This window comes from Girardinichthys multiradiatus, chromosome 21 (assembly GCF_021462225.1).
Source record: "Girardinichthys multiradiatus isolate DD_20200921_A chromosome 21, DD_fGirMul_XY1, whole genome shotgun sequence".
NCBI lineage: Eukaryota > Metazoa > Chordata > Actinopteri > Cyprinodontiformes > Goodeidae > Girardinichthys > Girardinichthys multiradiatus.
Genome location: NC_061813.1, coordinates 27,538,242 through 27,556,843, shown reverse-complemented (window position 1 = coordinate 27,556,843; position 18,602 = coordinate 27,538,242). Strand labels below are relative to the sequence as shown.

Below are 18,602 nucleotides of genomic sequence, written 5' to 3'. Positions count from 1 at the left end.
TTCAGGTCTTTTATTGTCTTAATACGGACGATTTTGGCATACAGCTCATGAAAACCCAAAATTCCTATCTCACAAAATTAGCATATAATTAAAAGGGTCTCTAAACGAGCTATGAACCTAATCATCTGAATCAACGAGTTAACTCTAAACACCTGCAAAAGATTCCTGAGGCCTTTAAAACTCACAGCCTGGTTCATCACTCAAAACCCCAATCATGGGTAAGACTGCCGACCTGACTGCTGTCCAGAAGGCCACTATTGACACCCTCTAGCAAGAGGGTAAGACACAGAAAGACATTTCTGAACGAATAGGCTGTTCCCAGAGTGCTGTATCAAGGCACCTCAGTGGGAAGTCTGTGGGAAGGAAAAAGTGTGGCAGAAAACGCTGCACAACGAGAAGAGGTGACCGGACCCTGAGGAAGATTGTGGAGAAGGGCCGATTCCAGACCTTGGGGGACCTGCGGAAGCAGTGGACTGAGTCTGGAGTAGAAACATCCAGAGCCACCGTGCACAGGCGTGTGCAGGAAATGGGCTACAGGTGCCGCATTCCCCAGGTCAAGCCACTTTTGAACCAGAAACAGCGGCAGAAGCGCCTGACCTGGGCTACAGAGAAGCAGCACTGGACTGTTGCTCAGTGGTCCAAAGTACTTTTTTCAGATGAAAGCAAATTCTGCATGTCATTCAGAAATCAAGGTGCCAGAGTCTGGAGGAAGACTGGGGAGAAGGAAATGCCAAAATGCCAGAAGTCCAGTGTCAAGTACCCACAGTCAGTGATGGTCTGGGGTGCCGTGTCAGCTGCTGGTGTTGGTCCACTGTGTTTTATCAAGGGCAGGGTCAATGCAGCTAGCTATCAGGAGATTTTGGAGCACTTCATGCTTCCATCTGCTGAAAAGCTTTATGGAGATGAAGATTTCATTTTTCAGCACGACCTGGCACCTGCTCACAAAGTCGCTGGTGACTTTAACAAAGGTAATCTCACCCACGAACTTCCCAAATACAGACAGTTTATAAAATGTCCGACCAGAGAGGACAACATTCTGGATCACTGTTACACCACCATCAGAGACGCTTATCACGCCGTCCCACGTGCTGCACTGGGCCAATCCGACCACATCATGGTCCACCTGATTCCTGCATACAGGCAGAAACTTAAGCTCTGCAAACCTGTTGTGAGGACGACAAGGAAGTGGAGCAGTGAGGCTGTGGAGAATCTCCAGGCGTGTTTAGGCTGTACAGACTGGGATGTGTTCAGGACTACTACCAACAGTCTGGACGAGTACACAGAGGCTGTGACTTCCTACATCAGCTTCTGTGAGGACAGCTGTGTACCATCATGCACCAGGGTGAGTTACAACAACGACAAACCCTGGTTCACAGCTAAACTCAGAAGGTTAAGACTGGATAAGGAAGAGGCCTTCAGGAGTGGGGACAAAGACATATACAGAGAGGCTAAGTACAAGTTTGGCAAGGCAGTGAAAGAGGCCAAACGACTGTACTCTGAGAAGCTCCAAATCCAGTTCTCAGCCAACGACTCTGCGTCTGTCTGGAAAGGGCTCAAGCAAATCACCAACTACAAGCCGAAAGCCCCCCACTCCATCAACGACCGACGCCTCGCCAACGACCTGAACGAGTTCTACTGCCGCTTTGAAAGACAAAGGGACAGTCCTGCAACCATCTCCCACGACGCCCCCCAACAGCTGCAGCCACAATCCACCACCCCCACCTCCCCAACCTCAAGAGGGGCCTTGGCACCTCCAACCCCCACCAGCCCCCTACCCACGCCGAGGACGGCTCTTTCCATCCAGGAGAGGGACGTCAACAAACTCTTCAGGAGACAGAACCCCCGGAAAGCTGCTGGTCCGGATTCTGTCTCACCAGCCAGCCTGAAGCACTGCGCTGATCAGCTGTCTCCAGTCTTCACAGACATTTTTAACACCTCACTGGAGACATGTCATGTGCCAGCCTGCTTCAAGTCCTCCACCATCGTCCCTGTTCCCAAGAAGCCAAGGACCACAGGGCTTAATGACTTCAGACCCGTCGCCCTGACCTCTGTGGTGATGAAGTCCTTTGAGCGCCTTGTGCTCTCACACCTAAAAGACATCACCGACCCCCTCCTGGACCCCCTGCAGTTTGCCTACAGAGCCAACAGGTCTGTAGATGATGCAGTCAACCTAGCCCTTCACTTCATCCTCCGGCACCTGGACTCCACAGGAACCTATGCCAGGATCCTGTTTGTGGATTTCAGCTCTGCCTTCAACACCATCGTCCCAGCTCTGCTCCAGGAGAAGCTCTCCCAGCTGAGTGTGCCCGACTCCACCTGCAGGTGGATCACTGACTTCCTGTCTGACAGGAAGCAGCGCGTGAGGCTGGGGAAGCATGTCTCTGACTCCCTGACCATCAGCACCGGTTCCCCCCAAGGCTGTGTTCTCTCTCCTCTGCTCTTCTCCCTGTACACCAACAGCTGCACCTCCAGTCACCAGTCTGTCAAGCTTCTGAAGTTTGCGGACGACACCACCCTGATCGGACTCATCTCTGATGGTGACGAGTCCGCGTACAGATGGGAAGTGGACCATCTGTTGGACTGGTGCAGCCAGAACAGCCTTGAGCTCAACGCTCTAAAGACAGTGGAGATGGTTGTGAACTTCAGGCAGAACCCAGCCCCACCTGCCCCCATCACCCTCTGTGACTCCACAATTGACACTGTGGAATCTTTCCGCTTCCTGGGAACCATCATCTCCCAGGATCTCAAGTGGGAGCCAAACATCAGCTCCCTCATCAAGAAAGCCCAGCAGAGGATGTTCTTCCTGCGGCAGCTGAAGAAATTCAACCTGCCAAAGACTATGATGGTGCACTTCTACACAGCCATCATTGAGTCCATCCTCACCTCCTCCATCACCATCTGGTACGCCGCTGCTACAGCCAAGGATAAGGGCAGGCTGCAGCGTGTCATTCGGTCTGCTGAGAAGGTGATTGGCTGCAGTCTACTGTCGCTCCAGGAACTGTACACCTCCAGGACCCTGAAGCGGGCAGGGAAGATTCTGGCTGATCCCTCCCACCCCGGTCACAGACTCTTTGAGACTCTCCCCTCTGGCAGGAGGCTGCGGTCCATCCGGACCAAAACCTCACGCCACAAGAACAGTTTTTTCCCATCTGCCACCAGCCTGGTTAACAAAGCCCGGAAACCACCCTGACACTGTCCCTTTCCCCCACACCCCCCCTTTTTTTGCTGACAGGACACTTGTAACCTGTAACTATGCGTTACATTAACGCTCAGCTTGGACTCTCTTATACTGGACTCATCTTATACTGCTCTATATTTACTCTCACTCACTTAAAACTGTGCACTTATATTTATATTATATTGTAGATATGTTTGTACTGTTTAACTTGTACTGTATTGCACCGACTACGCCAAAACAAATTCCTTGTATGTCCAAAAACGTACTTGGCAATAAAGCTTTTCTGATTCTGATTCTGATTCTGAAAACCACTGGTAAATGGTTTACTGACCATGGTATCACTGTGCTCAATTGGCCTGCCAACTCTCCTGACCTGAACCCCATAGAGAATCTGTGGGATATTGTGAAGAGAACGTTGAGAGACTCAAGACCCAACACTCTGGATGAGCTAAAGGCCGCTATCGAAGCATCCTGGGCCTCCATAAGACCTCAGCAGTGCCACAGGCTGATTGCCTCCATGCCACGCCGCATTGAAGCAGTCATTTCTGCCAAAGGATTCCCGACCAAGTATTGAGTGCATAACTGTACATGATTATTTGAAGGTTGACGTTTTTTGTATTAAAACACTTTTCTTTTATTGGTCGGATGAAATATGCTAATTTTGTGAGATAGGAATTTTGGGTTTTCATGAGCTGTATGCCAAAATCATCCGTATTAAGACAATAAAAGACCTGAAATATTTCAGTTAGTGTGCAATGAATCTAAAATATATGAATGTTAAATTTTCATCATGACATTATGGAAAATAATGAACTTTATCACAATATGCTAATGTTTTGAGAAGGACCTGTACATGAGACACATGGAGCAGTATAGAAAAAGAAAGTTACACAGATACCAACTGAGGTACTAAAAGGATTTTAAGTTTTCCAATCACGTATGTCCATAAATTATACACCAATGCTTTCCTTTGGATCGTGTTTGGTTTCCTCTTTGATTTACTAGATGGTCAAGTTTTATTCCAACAGTGAGTGAACAACCCTAAGGCTTAATTGCAAGTTAACCGAGACCTACGTTTTTAGAGTTTATTTTATAGGGGAGAAGGGTTTGCAGTTATCTTTTCCACATCCATTCTTTTTCAGTTCCAGATCAGCAGAGTAACACAGAAATATTCCCACCTCTTGTCCAACTGGAAACATCACTCACACCTTGCTTGCTCTCGTGGCAAGTGTCCAGCAGTCCAGAGGTGTCCAGATGGCTCAGGGTCAGCTTTAAGTGTTTGTGGTGAGGACACAAACAGGAAGTTGTTTGGAAAGTGCAAAGCAAAGGGGAGCTTATAGATATTAATAATGATCCACCATAATGCTTCTGAAAGAGTCAGCAATGTTTGGGCAACTTCTGCAGGTTAATGTAAATCGTACTGCAAATAAGGCTTCTTTCCAAAAAAAAAAACCTCTGAAAAAATGCCAGAAATCTGGGTGAATAGCAAGGACTTTAAAGGCGCTAGTGATGTTTGCTTTGGAGAGCCAGGCACCTTAGCCTGCCAAGCGGATGAGTTTATTGGCATTTGATTGTTGCATATTGCATGGAAAATCTGGGAATGAAATGATGCTGTTAATACTAGGAATGAGTGAACCACGAGCTAACTGATCTATAATTAGTCTCTTCATACCAGAGCATTTGAGTGTGGTGATTTCAATTGGGCTGACACAAAAAAATTAGGAGGGTGGCTGGCTGAATGGGTCTATAATGAATCCTTCTATGACTTCTTTAGCTAAAAGATTGTCAACTGTGTCGGGTTCTGAGAGAGCAGACTGGAGATTGTGACAGTGGTGGGTGGAATTAGGAATGTTTTCCATGGTGAAAACCATGTATAAATCCACTAATGAGAAAGTTCACAAAGTCTTTATATCAGGGTGACTTTTAAAAGCAGATATAAGGGCATTCACCTTAATGAATGTGGAGAAGTGCTTTCTTAGTCAATCTGCCTGGAATGTCAGATTGTAGGGGCAGGAGTTCCTTGCATGATTGCCACTGCAGAAGGAGCAAGGCATGCAGCAATATACAGCTGGAGACTGAACAGGCAAGGTCAACAAAATTGTTACAAACCATCTTGCCTTCTTGATACAAGATCAGGTGGCCTCCTTTGTCAACACCCATATGGATTGGAATATTGACTGAGGGATGAATGTCGCACCACAAAGACTGCATGACAAATTTACAAGCAGCAAATATGTAATACAATTCATAGTCAAGAGTACCCCACTATGTCCACTGACCAAATTGGTGCAAGTGACCTGCAGCCTGGGTAGCAAAGATGGCGTGGTATTGGTAGAAACCAGTGCCTATGAAAAAAAGAGACCTGTCAAGAATGATGGAAAGATAGTCATCTAGTTCTGATCTATGATCTGGGTAAAGAGACCCAATAGTATCTCTGAAAAGCAAAACTGCCAGGGCAAATGCAGCAGGAGTGAACTCTTTTGAACGACAACCAAATAGGTGACGTAGCAGCATGAACCCAAAGCTTGCTTGCAATTCCCGGGACTGACTGAATTGAATAGAGCAGAATAGAAAACTTTATTATACTTCAAGACGCACATAAAAAGCACATTAAAACACAAAAGGGGACTGTTAAAAGCAACTGTTTAAAGTGTGTTAAAATATGTTTCAGTTTAAGGGACTTTAAACTTTCTGCCTGATGGGAACAGCTGATTTAAGTGATAGAAGGGATGAGAAGCATCTTCTGTGATCAGGTTGGCCTTCCTGATCACAGAGCGATTGTGCAGTTTGAAGTGAACAGATTATTTTGCTGTCCTGGTTTGTGATCACAAGAATTAAAAAGAAAATGATACAAATCACTAAATAAGTAAAGCCTGTCTAAATAATCACATCTTTATGTGTTTTCTAAAAGAGCCAGGAGAGACTATGGAGCGTAGAGACAGTGGAAGGAAATTCCAGAGCCGCAGTGGCACTGCCTGCAAAACACCATCTCAGATGTACAATGAGGCCAGGACTGGGGTTATGTGGTCCATGTTGTTAGGCCCGGTTAAAAGCCTTGCTGCCACATTCTGCAGTCTGAATGCGATCCAGACGTGCCTTATTTAAACAAGTAAAAATGATGTTGCATAGTCCAGAGTAGCTGTGTCTGAAAACAGGTTAGTCATAAAAAACAGTAAAATAAGTCCTTCAGTCTATTTATCAAAATATCATGATCCATGGTGTCGAATGGAGAGGTAAGATCCAATAAAATCAAAACAATGGCCTCTCCGGAGTCTGCTGCCATCAACTGATACTTGGTATTTTCAGTTTCTGCGTTGTTCAGTTTACCAAAACCGGCTTGAAAAACATCAATGATAACATAAAGTCATTTAATTTTTCAGCAGCAACTTTTTCGAGGACTTTTGAGAAAAACTGTAATTTAGAGGTTTGCCTAAAGCTATTGGGGAGAGTTGAATCCAGATGTAGTTTCTTTAGCAAAGGACAGCATTTTCAAAAGAACTCATGTTGGAATCTAACAAGGTAGGGTCAAATAGAAAGGAAAAAGCTTGCAAAGTGAGACCATTCATAATTCGTCTTTGAATAGGGATTTCAAGGGGAGGAGGATCAATATTGACACTGACACTACTCAGCCTGAACCAACTTACACTTCTCCCAAAAAGTTAGGGACATTTGGCTTTCAGGTTAAATTTATGGACACCGTAAAAAGTTATGCCACAGTGATATCATATCATGAAGGTAGGACATTTAAGAAGAAGCTTGCAATGGTGACTTCCTCAAACAATTTACTCAAACAAAAGCCATCAACATTGGTGTGTATACCACAACAAAAAATGTCAATGTCTCAATAACGTGTCATGTGCCCTTGAGTATCAATTACAGCTTGACAACGACATCTCATGCTCTTCACAAGTCCACATATTGTGTGCTGAGGTGTGGCATCCCATTCTTCTACAAGTGCGTCTCACAGGTCATTGAGGTTCTGGGGTACAGATTTCTAGAGTCTCTATACAGTGACACAGCTGATCCCATAGGTTTTCTATGGGATTCAGGTCTACAAAAAGTGCAGGCCACTTGTCGTACCATTTGTGGTACCCCAGTGCCCAGCAGCCCCTTCCTTAATGATGCCACCTAGATGAGCTGGAACATTGTCGTTGACAATTTCTAGGTATTATTTAGGTAGTGTGAGCTTGTCACTGTACCATTCACAAAGTGTAGGACAGTTCTACTACACACTTCCTCACACTGTAACACCACCACCAAAGGCTTGTCTGGTGACAACAATAGCTGATGCATTGCATTCTCCTTGACATCTCCAACAAAGTTGGTGGCCATCATTTCTGATTAATATGAATCGACTTTAATCAGAGAACAGCACTGAGGCACACTGGTCCCTCGTCCAGCGTAAATGCTCTCTGGCCAATGCAAGATGATGATACCCCTGCCTGGTGGTGTGGTCAAGGAACTCTTGCAGATTGTCTTGCATGCAAACCACGCTGCTGTATATGGTTTGGTCTGATGTTACACAGGTTTCTCTCACTTCCCTTCGATATGCCTGGAGTGTAGTGGCATTCATCATCCAGTTCCACAGGGCACTGTTCAAAAAGAAGCAGTCATCAGTGGTGGGATGTGGCCAAAAGACGTCTACTTCTGTGCCTTTCTGTGACTCTTCCACGCTCTCTGTATCTCCGTTGCAACCTGCTGATGACACTTGTGACACTAAGGTCAGTGGCCACTTCTGTCTGAGAACATCCTGTTTGAATCCTCGCAATGGCAAGGTACTGTTGATCAACTGTTATCAAAATGTGAACAGCATGAGGAGGACTGTTTAAATACCAATTCTGATTAAACCAGGAAATGTATCAGATGATTCGTGGATTAAACACCTGTTGTGAGTTTGGAGAAGGTCACATTAAGTTCAACTTGTGGCGCATTTTAGGTTCATCCTGAATTCCATAACATTTCACCTGAAGGCTGAATATCCCTAACTTTTTGCGAGAAGTGTAGGTTTGCTCAGGCTACAAAACACATTTATATGCATTTCTAATGTAAGAAAAGTAAGCATATTAATGAAAGCATGAAGGTTTTGCAAAAGTGTGATAAATTGTAAGTAACGGAAAACAACTGGTTCTGCTTCAATTCATGCCAAGTCATGCTTCTGAGTTAAATCTATGTGTACACCATTCTATGAAAGGAACAGCTGTTGAGTTTTGCGGCACAGCTGCTACATTTGGCTGAACAACAGCCAGAAACAGTGGAACTGTGCCATAACCATGCAATCAGCAGAAACCTCCATTAACTTCAAGCTAATGGAAACAAAAATTTTAAATATTTCAACTTCAGTGAAAAAACTAATACTAATCCTGGAGCTGTGTGGAACTGCATTATGGATAAGAGAAAAAGAGCTTAAGATTTTTTGTAAGCTTCACACTCCATTTTAAGTAAATGAACAAAACCATTTAGCAGCTAAAGATTGGGTATGATGTTTGATGGGTTCAGAGCTCCGGGTGGACAGATTTCCTTCTCTGCATATTTGCACTTTGCTGTATTGTTTCAAAAAGCAATCCATTTTACGGCCTTTCTGAGAATTATTTGTTCAACTAGGTCAGGAATGTGTGCATCATACCTATTAATACCATATGTTTCTGTTGCAGTGTCTATATGCGTGTGTGTATGTCTGAGTGGGCGTATTGATGTGTGAGACCAGAGGGCTTATTTTCTTGGATTACACTGCTCATATCAAAGCTCAAATTTACAGTTTGCAGGTTATGGTTGAAAATGATGAGAGTAGAATTTATATTAAGACACGAATAACCCAACAGAACCCTGTGGAAAACACCAAAACCTATTACCTATAACTGCTGTTGCTCGGAGATGGATTGCCTGATTGATACAACCTGACAAAAGGAAGGTAATAAAATTTTAGAGTAGGCAATTTATTTAGTGATAGGGCTAATTAAATTAGTCCTTGAGCATGATGTTTTATTTTGGTGTAAGCTAATACCAAAGCTACAGACCCAAAGGTAAAAAAGGTGGTCATCAGTGGGTATTTTTTGGAAAAATATTGACTATCTGTAGATATATTTTGAGGTCATACAATTTTAGGTATTTTTAAAAAATACCTCGATCTTATTTAAAAAAATTAATAACATTTAGGTATGAGGGAAATGCTTTATCTAATGAATAAATGTAACCAATGCAAATGATTCCTTTTAGATATAGCTGGAATGTAAGATGGAAATTAGGGGGTGGGTAAATTTCTCAGCAGAAACTTAGTTGCTAATGTAATGCGGAACAGATCCAGACTTTTATGTGTGCTAATTAGCTAAACAGCAAAGTTGGAAGGTGCAGGCCCCCTATTAATGATGCTAAGACAGTATTTATAGCTTTCAACTCTCGGCCTACGCTCATCAGCAGGCTGCGGGTGATGAGCAGAATGACTTCAATTATTTTTTCCTATGCTCACACATCAGATACTTGTGGACTTCTCTGATTACTGATGAACAGCTCCCCAGGGACAGTAATAAACAATTACTTTGAGAAGTGAAATATGAACATTATACAGATAATTCTGTACCTTGAAAAAGGATTCAAATTTCTTGAACCTTTGCGTTTTTGAATAGTTCTGACAACCTTCAATGTATTCTATGTAATAGAAATACAGTGTAGTGCGTAATTGAGATGTGGAAGGAAACTGACACGGTTTTCAAAAGAAATCTAAAAGGCCTTACTCTGACGCCCTTAGGTAAAATCCAGTGCAATGTATGCCCTAAGAAGTCACCTTATTAATACACAAGCATAACGAAATTATATGTGGTGTAGAAATCTAACACAGCATCCAAACACACCTTCCCCGTGGTGAAACATGGGGGTGATAGCATGCTGTGGGGATGCTTTTTGTGAGCAGGGCCAGGAAGGCTGATAATAGTTGGATAAAGCTAAATACAGGACAATCCTGGAAATAAACCTGTTAAAGGCTGCACAAGACTGGGATGGAGAAACCTCCATCAAGAAGACAGTAAACTGTACACTAAACCTACTATGGAATGCTTTAGATCAAACCATTTTCATCAATATTTCTGCATATTTAGAATGGCCTAGTCAAAATACAGACCTAACTCAAAAGGAGAAACTATGGCAAGACTTGAAAATGAATGATCTCAGACTCTCCGTCCAATCTGTCAGACCTTGAGAAAGATTTTAGCTGCTGGATGCGCTGGTAGCTGGTAGAGACAGACCAAAAAAAGACTAGAAGCTGTAATTGCAGTAAAATGTGTTTAGACTCAACAATAGTAATAGATTCATTCAAATGCATTACACACTTAAAGATTTGTATTTGTTAAAATGTAAAAAAAAACATTAGTTTCAAAGTGTAAGTGCTGTAAAAAGATCACTGAAACTTTTATGACTAAAACAGATACTCAACCGCTGCTGTCTCCCTCAACTCGGCACGAAACCTGTTGTGTCTTCATTGACTTGTGTGGACTGCGCTATGCCACCATTAATGTTAGTGTATTACATTGTCACATTAAAGTAATCAGCATGAAATGATAAAAATAATAAATAAATAAATAGAGTATAAAAAGATAAACAAACAAAATAAAATTAATGTTTGTATTATTCTAAATGCAAGAATGGCTTATATGTTATATGTTTTTATCATGTATAAAATGATCCACTGGGATAATTATCTGGACCACAGCCGAGCCAGAATTTATAAAATTAACCTCAGGGGTTCTGATGTGAGGGGGTGTGGCAGGAGAAACAGACAATAGAGACACTGCTGTCTGGACTGGTGAAGCTCCAAAGTCTGACAGAAGATGTTACAATTTTGGGCTTTATGTTTGTCTCAGCCATGGCAATAACGAAGACGAGGACTTCAAAGCGCAAAACCGCAGACTTTTGTCCGCGCTGAACTTAGTTTTAGGTTGGACAGTGGATATTCGTGCTCATTGGAGTCTTCTTCTTGTTTGATCCGATGCAGGCAGTTCGATTACAGCAGCTGCTCTCTGCCCTTTCTTCCTTCTGCAGATGGTGTTTCGCTTCAGGACCATCAATAAATTTCCAAACCAAACAAGCTGTTTCATTGTGGTATTGTTTTGTGTGTTTTGGGGGAAATGTATGTGGGCTTGAACAGCTAGTTTTATGTGTGATCAGCTGGTTTAGAAAGTTATTAAATACAGTGCCACCCGGCCATTGTGGTCCATAGTATTTTAGTAATCGCTTCTGAGTTTTATTAACTTTTCTCTGCACTACTTCAGTGAAAACCTTCTCATTTCTCCTGGTCCCATGGCCAATCAGTGAACAGCAATCCATTCACATCACATGTTGTCCCTACTCTGCCCATATCGTACCTGCTCAGGAAGAGGGACCAAAAAGTAGCTACACATGCCATCTCAAAATACATTGTGGATGGTAACTGTAATGAGCCATGATGTAAACAAGTTTGATGGTCCTAAATACTTTTGCAAAGCACTGTGTAAGGATGACAAGATGTTTTAATGAGACTGTAATAAAATGAGAAAAAGTATAATTACCTCAGCCATGGGTGTGATTGTGTTTGTCTTCCGAGAGCCGATCCGAAACTTGGCAGCTTTGTAGATCTTCCAGTAGACAAACAGAACCACACAAAGTGGGAGGTAAAAAGCCCCAAAGGTGGAGAAGATGGTGTAGGATGGTTCTTGGCTCACTTGACACTTCATCCCTTCTGAATACGTCTCTCCCCAGCCAAAGAGCGGTGACAGGGAGATTATGGAAGATAGCAGCCATGTAAGGGCAATCATCACGTTCGAGATCTTTTTTCGAGTCTTGAGCGTGTACTCCAGGTGCCTGGTGATAGACCAGTAGCGGTCCAGAGCTATGGCTGTCACGTTCCAGATGCTGGCCGTGCAGCAGAGCACGTCGAACGAGATCCACACCTGACAGAGCACTCGTCCGAGTTTCCACAGCCTGCCATTTAGCTCGTGGACCAGGCTAAGCGGCATAACCAGCGCGGCTACCATCACATCCGATATGGCCATGGAGGCAACCAAGTTGTGGGGCACCCGGTGGAATGTCCTCACCCTCAGGATGGTCACCAGCACCAACAAGTTCCACACGAAGGTGGCCACCACCAGCATTGCCAGTAAAGTGAGAGTGAGGACACTGAAAACGGAAAATGGCCGGTAAAGGTTTCCTCCAGAGTTGTAGCCATCCAGAGCCCCACTGAGGTTGGCTGTCAGAGAGCTGGAGTTGCTGTATGTCATGGTAGCTGCTCACAACCCCACAGCCAAGGGTCAAGAAAATTCAGAGAAAATGTCTGCAGGCAGCTGATGTATTCTGCAGAAAGAAGACAGGAAAGGTTACAGTGATTCAATCTGATCCAAGTCTCAGTGATGCAAATGAAGGTTAAAGATGAGAATACCTATTAAATGTGTTGTGTTTACTGCTTGTTTTAACACTAGTGTTAAAATGCAGTGCAGTGCATTACAGTGTCTGAGAGGTAGTTTATTGATTTGCTCACAATGGCAAAATGCACTCGAGTCTCTCATTTCAGCAGTCAAGCAACCTACCTACAACTTTTCAAGTGCAATTTCATTTGCCGTTAAAAAGGCTTAGAAGCACTCATGGTAACATCTCTAGCTCGGGAAAAGGACCAAAAATATTCAGTTTCATTATCGCACTGCTGTGCTTTGATTAACATTAAAAGTAGACCTGTGTTGCACAATGAACAGTCTTTGTTGCAGATTTGTTTTTCGAACTGTGAAATGTCATACATGCAAAGTCATTCTCATCAGTATTTTCAGTTGCATGCTTTAGGAATGCATATGCTTTGCTATGAAGAAGAATCTGATTTAGAGAGATTCTATTGCAACATAGGATTACTCCCATTTTGAGCCAAGAAAAGGGAAAAAATGTGATACGCCAACCGAGTCAACACATTCACAGGAGGATGCTTGACTAGCTCTAAAGTCTGCACAGTGTGATGTTCAACATAGCAAAAGCAGTAAATTATAAAACCACCTCGTGCTGCTGCTACTGTTTGACATGACGTTTTTCACCCTTAGTCTGGTATTTATCTTTATTTTTGGTTTGTTTCCTAAACTGTTTAACCAAAGTAAAAAACAAAAACAACAAACAAACAAAACCTTAATGCTTATTACAATAACTAAAACTCACACAAGAATCCCTAGAAGCAATGATAATTTCATGCACAGTGTTTTGGAAAAATATTCATATGTTCATATTTTAACAATCCCTTAGAATGCAAATTAAAAAAATTAATACTGCTCATTATTTATAGATGTAATGTTTGAAGGATATTACATGCTTTAAAATATTCTAGCTTCAAACCTTTCTCCCAGGCATTTTGAGAAACCTGAGAAAATTATTCCTTGACCTTAACCCCTACAGTTGAGTTATACAGATATTTATAAATATTTTATACAGGCATACATTTTGCATGCTTTCTTTTCTGATATGAGGGTGGGGTTATGGGGGTCAAGATGATATAATTGGGTTCTCATCTACTCTGAAGACCATTTGTTAATAATAGGGCAAATGAATTTGCCATGTATAATTTCATCAGTCTGTGATGGACTGGCGACCTGTCCAGGGTGTACCCTGCCTCTCGCCCATAGACTGCTGGAGATAGGCACCAGCTTCCCCGTGACCCACTATGGAATAAGCGGTAGAAAATAACTGACTGACTAATTTCATCAGTAGAATAAACATGGATTGCCATAATCTTTTTATTAAAGAACTGTTCTCCTGAATAAGAACAGATCAATGAAAGTCTTCAAGAATGTCTAGCAGGTAACGCAAGGTACCCCAGAAACATAAACCCAGCAGAGCTTTTGGTCAAAATCTTTTCTTCTGATAGCTTTATTCATCCAAAAGGTTTAATTAGATGGATTTTCTCTCTGTGACTGGCATCATCAATAAAGCCTGATGGGTACTCACAACAAGACACATCACTCCATCAGTTGTTGTAAGAATAATGCCTCGCAAAAGTACGTCCCTGAAATTATTTCTACATTTTGTCACATTACAACCACAAACTTCAGTGTTTATTTTGCCAGAGTTTACGTATAGGATCAACATGTAATTATGAACAGAAATATATTGTTTTTACATTTTTTTTTTTTTTTTTTACAAATAACAATCAGCATGGCCCAAAAGATAACAAGACAATGTACACAGTATCGCTGTGGGAAAAAAATATTTCTCTGTTTTTTACATGTGAATAAAAACATACCAAGCCTAAAATTATTCATACTCTTCTCAATAATCAAAGAAAACGCAATTTTGGGCTAATAGAGCAACCAAAAAGTTTTCATAAATGTTGCTTTTTAGATGTCCCCATTGGTATCTTTGATGAGCTCCAAGTCTTTAAAGTTGGAAAGCCTCCTTGTCTCCTTATCGTTGGCTCCCTCCAAAGATTCTCCATCAGATTCAGGTCCAGACTGGCTGGGCCACTTCAAAACGAAAAGATTGTCGGCCAACCATTCAGTTTACCTGTGGATTTTGGTTTACTGTCATGCTGAAACATCAAATGTCATTTAACACAAAGTTTCTATTCAGACCAACTCAAGTTGAGAATCATGATAACGTTTTTTTTTTTTCATGATGCCATTTACTTTGATAAGGTTCCCAGTCTCATTGGCTAAAAAAATACAACCAAAAGCATTATATTTCCACCCCCATGTTTAACCATGAGGAGGGTGTTATGGTTAAATGTTTCTCCTTTTTTCTGCAATATCAAGTCTACATCACTGTTGCCAAACAAGAAACTTTTTGTTTCATCTCATCACAAAACAAAATATATGAAGTCTTCCACTTTTTCTAGATGAAATTTTGCAAAGTCCAAGCAGACTTTTGTGGTCCTTAAAGGGGCTTCTCCCTGGTCTACACCCATGGAGTCCAGCAGTATGTAGTGTGAAACTGAGTGTCTTCCCTGAGAGGATGCCACCTGCATGGCCCACTTTGTTCAGAATGGCCTTTGGGGATTGTCCATGTATTCTTTTTCACTTATCACACCATCAGCTTTGCCAGTGTTGGTGCCAATTTTGACTTACGATCGCGTCCTCTGAGATTTTCCTGTGTAGAAGGTCTAGTATTTTGCAATAATACTTTATACTGCGGCTTCTTGAACTTGAAGAAATGTAGGCCTTGTAGCCCTTACCTGACTTTTGAGCAGCCACAAAGCGCAGCCACAGGTCCTCACTAAGCTCTTTAGTTTTAGCTATGAATTGTCAGAAATCAACTGCAGAGAGCTGACGTTTTTCACCGGTTGATGTTGATGTTGATGAAGTTGATGAAAACCCCTGTTCACACCCCTGCTCATAAATAATCAGGGTAATTAGGACACTTTAGTACAGTATGGTTAATTTGGAATGATGCATAAAACCTTAAATTGTCCCACAGACTGTTGCAATTTGCAATGGGATTGTATAATTTTGGGCATTCTTTTTACATAAAATAAAAGTCAAACATAAAAGTTTAAATATTTTGCAAAAGAAAATCTATGACACATTGTAGTATCATATTTTGACACATCATATATTTTACCCAGTAAGAGAAAACATGTTGGTGAAGTTAAAATCCCATGAACATTTCATGAAGCTGTGTTAACTCCATCATCTGAAAACAGAAAGAGTACAGCACAGTTGTAAACCTACCAAGACATGGCTATTAACCTAAATCTACCAGTTGGACAATGAGAGGATTATTCAGAAGCAGCTGAGAGGCCCTTGGCAACTGTGGAGGAGCTGCAGAGCTCCATAGCTGAGGTAGGAGAATCTGTGAACAGGACATCTATTAATCATAGTCTGAATCTAGCCTGTATGGAGGAGTGGCAAGAAGGAAGCCAATATAGAAAGAAGGCCAAAGAGGTCCTGTTTGCCATGAGCAAAGCGAATGGAGCTAACCTCTGAAAAAGGTGTTCTGGACAGCTGAGGCCAAAATTGAACCTGCTGGCCTAAATGCAAAACAAAACACTGCACATTAACTTGGAAATACCATCTCCATAGTTAAACGTGTCTGGGAGCATCATACTGGGGATATATATTTCATCAGCAGAGACAGAGAAACAGACAGAGTTGATGGTAAGATGAATGGCCCTAAATGCAGGGCAAACCTGTTCAAATGTTGCAAAGAATTGAGACTGGAGCAAAGGTTCACCTTCCAACAGAAAAACAATCCTAACCATATAGCCAACACAACAGTTGAGTAGTTTAGATCACATACTGGTGTTAGAATGGCCCAGACAAAATTCAGATCAAAATCAAATTGAGAATCTGAGGCACAACTCAAAAATAAGTATTCAGATACACTCCATCCAATCTCACTGAGATTGAGCTATTTTTTGCAAAGAAGACTGGGCAACATATTAAGACACAAGATGTGCAAAGTTGGTATAGACACACCCTAAAAGCCTTGCAGTGAAAGAGGATTGCATTGTATTATATTCCTTTAAAGGGACACTGAATACAAATGGGTGCCAAACTTTTCAGATTTTGTCTTTGCTAAAACATTTTAAAACCATGTATAATTTTTATTCCACTTCGTAATTATGCACTATATTGTGTTGGTCTATTACATAAAATCCCAATAAGATGTGGTTGTAATGTGACAACATGTGAAAACGCCAGTGAGTAACATAGTACACTGCCTCTTCACATCACAATCCATATGCTTTGATCAAATACTTCAACACACCACTAACCCCTGGCTTCCTTCTCCTGCCCTCTCTCATTAGCAAGCCCAATAACACGGCCGAGACAGCTGTTGTGAAGAGAAAAGGTGATTAAACATGCATGCATTCAGGAAAGCAATCTTGCAAAAACTCTGCTAATATTACAGAAGCAGGGGCAGGGGTCAGGATGGGCCGCTGTCACGCGCTCTGGAAAAGGCAAACACCCAAGATGGAAGGAGGCAGAAAAACAGACTGAAAATGTACACATATGCGAAGGGAATTGAGAGAAAGATTCCAATTGGCCTGACCGCCACTGAAGTCAAGGAGCAGCAAATAGATTGCTCCTTACTTGGAAAGAACCAGCTGGCTCTTGGATGAAACACTCCTGGGGATTTGAGCTGACGTAAATGGATTGTGATTAGGATCTCATTAGCTATGCGAAGGTGTCCATGTCTACCATTTAGTAGGAGCAAAGAGGTGCAAATGGGGTTCAAGCTGAAGAATGGATGGGATCATGATGTAAAAGACCAACCTACGAGGAGCTTAAACCTTTTAAGGGCTCGTCAGAAACAATCCTGTTTGGAAACTGGCAGGAGCATGTTTCCTTTTTGAACATTTCAAAAAAATCAATTTAATTTGCAGCTATTCTCTTTTGAATTCAAGTGTATTTTTCCTCAAAGAAAGAAAACCAATTTGCCACCACTGTGATCATTTCTCTTGTATTCAAATTACCTTCATAGTTTTTCTGTCTCTTCAAGGTACCAGTTTGCAGGTAGAAAAAATTACTTTTTAAAGAGTTAGTCAGCTGAGGAGCCATGTACGTAAATAGCAAACGTGACATCTCATTTTCATTTCACATTTGGGGGGCACGCCTTGTGATTAAAACTGCACCAGTGTGAATGATATTTTCTTTTTGCAAAGCTCTTCATTAGGGAAACTGTTGTCTGTTCAGCTGTTGCGCAATTTCCTCCGAGGAGAGTTTCTCTGATGCTGACATTTGCTGATGAAAAGGAGGGTAGTTATTGAGATGTGTCCTCTGACTTGTGTTAAAACCTCAAAAGAAAATGCAAAAAAGAGGGAAGAAATGCATCACTTTTTGAATTTGGTACAGCAGAACCAATGTGCATAGCGATGCAACGTGTATCTTTTCCAGCCAGCTTCTGCATGCGTACACGTATGAATGTCGAAAATTATTAATCTTTTATAATAATAAATAAAAGCACAGCAATCCAGAATAACAACTTTAACATCTTAATATGCATGAGTTGCATCTGCAAACATAATCATCTCCAAAGACACTTGTTATACTGAATCTGAGAAACGCACCTTTACTTTTGAATCAACAGTAGTCGGAAAACACCATTTCCATGTCTTGTTGGAAAAGAAAACTCGTTTCATCATTCCGTAAATAATAACTCACCCCGTTAACAGTTAAGAACGAAGCAGTCCTGACGATCCTGATCTCCCTGTCCATATTCACGTTGATAATGTTTCAGTGCTGTGATTGAACCGCCTGGTTCAGTGTGTGGATGACGGTGGAGACGCGCCTCGCTGAGGAGGATACAGCGCGGCTGGAATAAACCACGGAGCGAGCTGAAGGAGGGGGGAGGGCTTGCTCCAATTAAACGATAAACGACACTTTTTCTGGCTTGGATGGAAGACTTGTTTGGCTGTAATCTTCACATGAACACAACTTTAATTTTCTCTAACGCCTAGAGCGAAGAGATTTATCTCCTTCAACAGAGCGTCTCG

General features: G+C 42.0%; 1 protein-coding gene across 1 annotated transcript in view; it reads right to left on the bottom strand.

The window, feature by feature from the left end:
• htr5ab (5-hydroxytryptamine (serotonin) receptor 5A, genome duplicate b) overlaps positions 1-18,374 on the bottom strand; it is a 33,183-nt gene extending 14,809 nt beyond the window's left edge. Inside the window, exons 1-2 of the mRNA XM_047350390.1 lie at positions 18,271-18,374; positions 11,713-12,493 (exon numbers count right to left, since the gene is read on the bottom strand). Coding sequence (XP_047206346.1) covers positions 11,713-12,420 — 708 coding nt within the window. The 5' untranslated portion in view covers positions 12,421-12,493; positions 18,271-18,374. The remainder of the gene's footprint in view (positions 1-11,712; positions 12,494-18,270) is intronic.
• Positions 18,375-18,602: the final 228 nt, after the last annotated feature.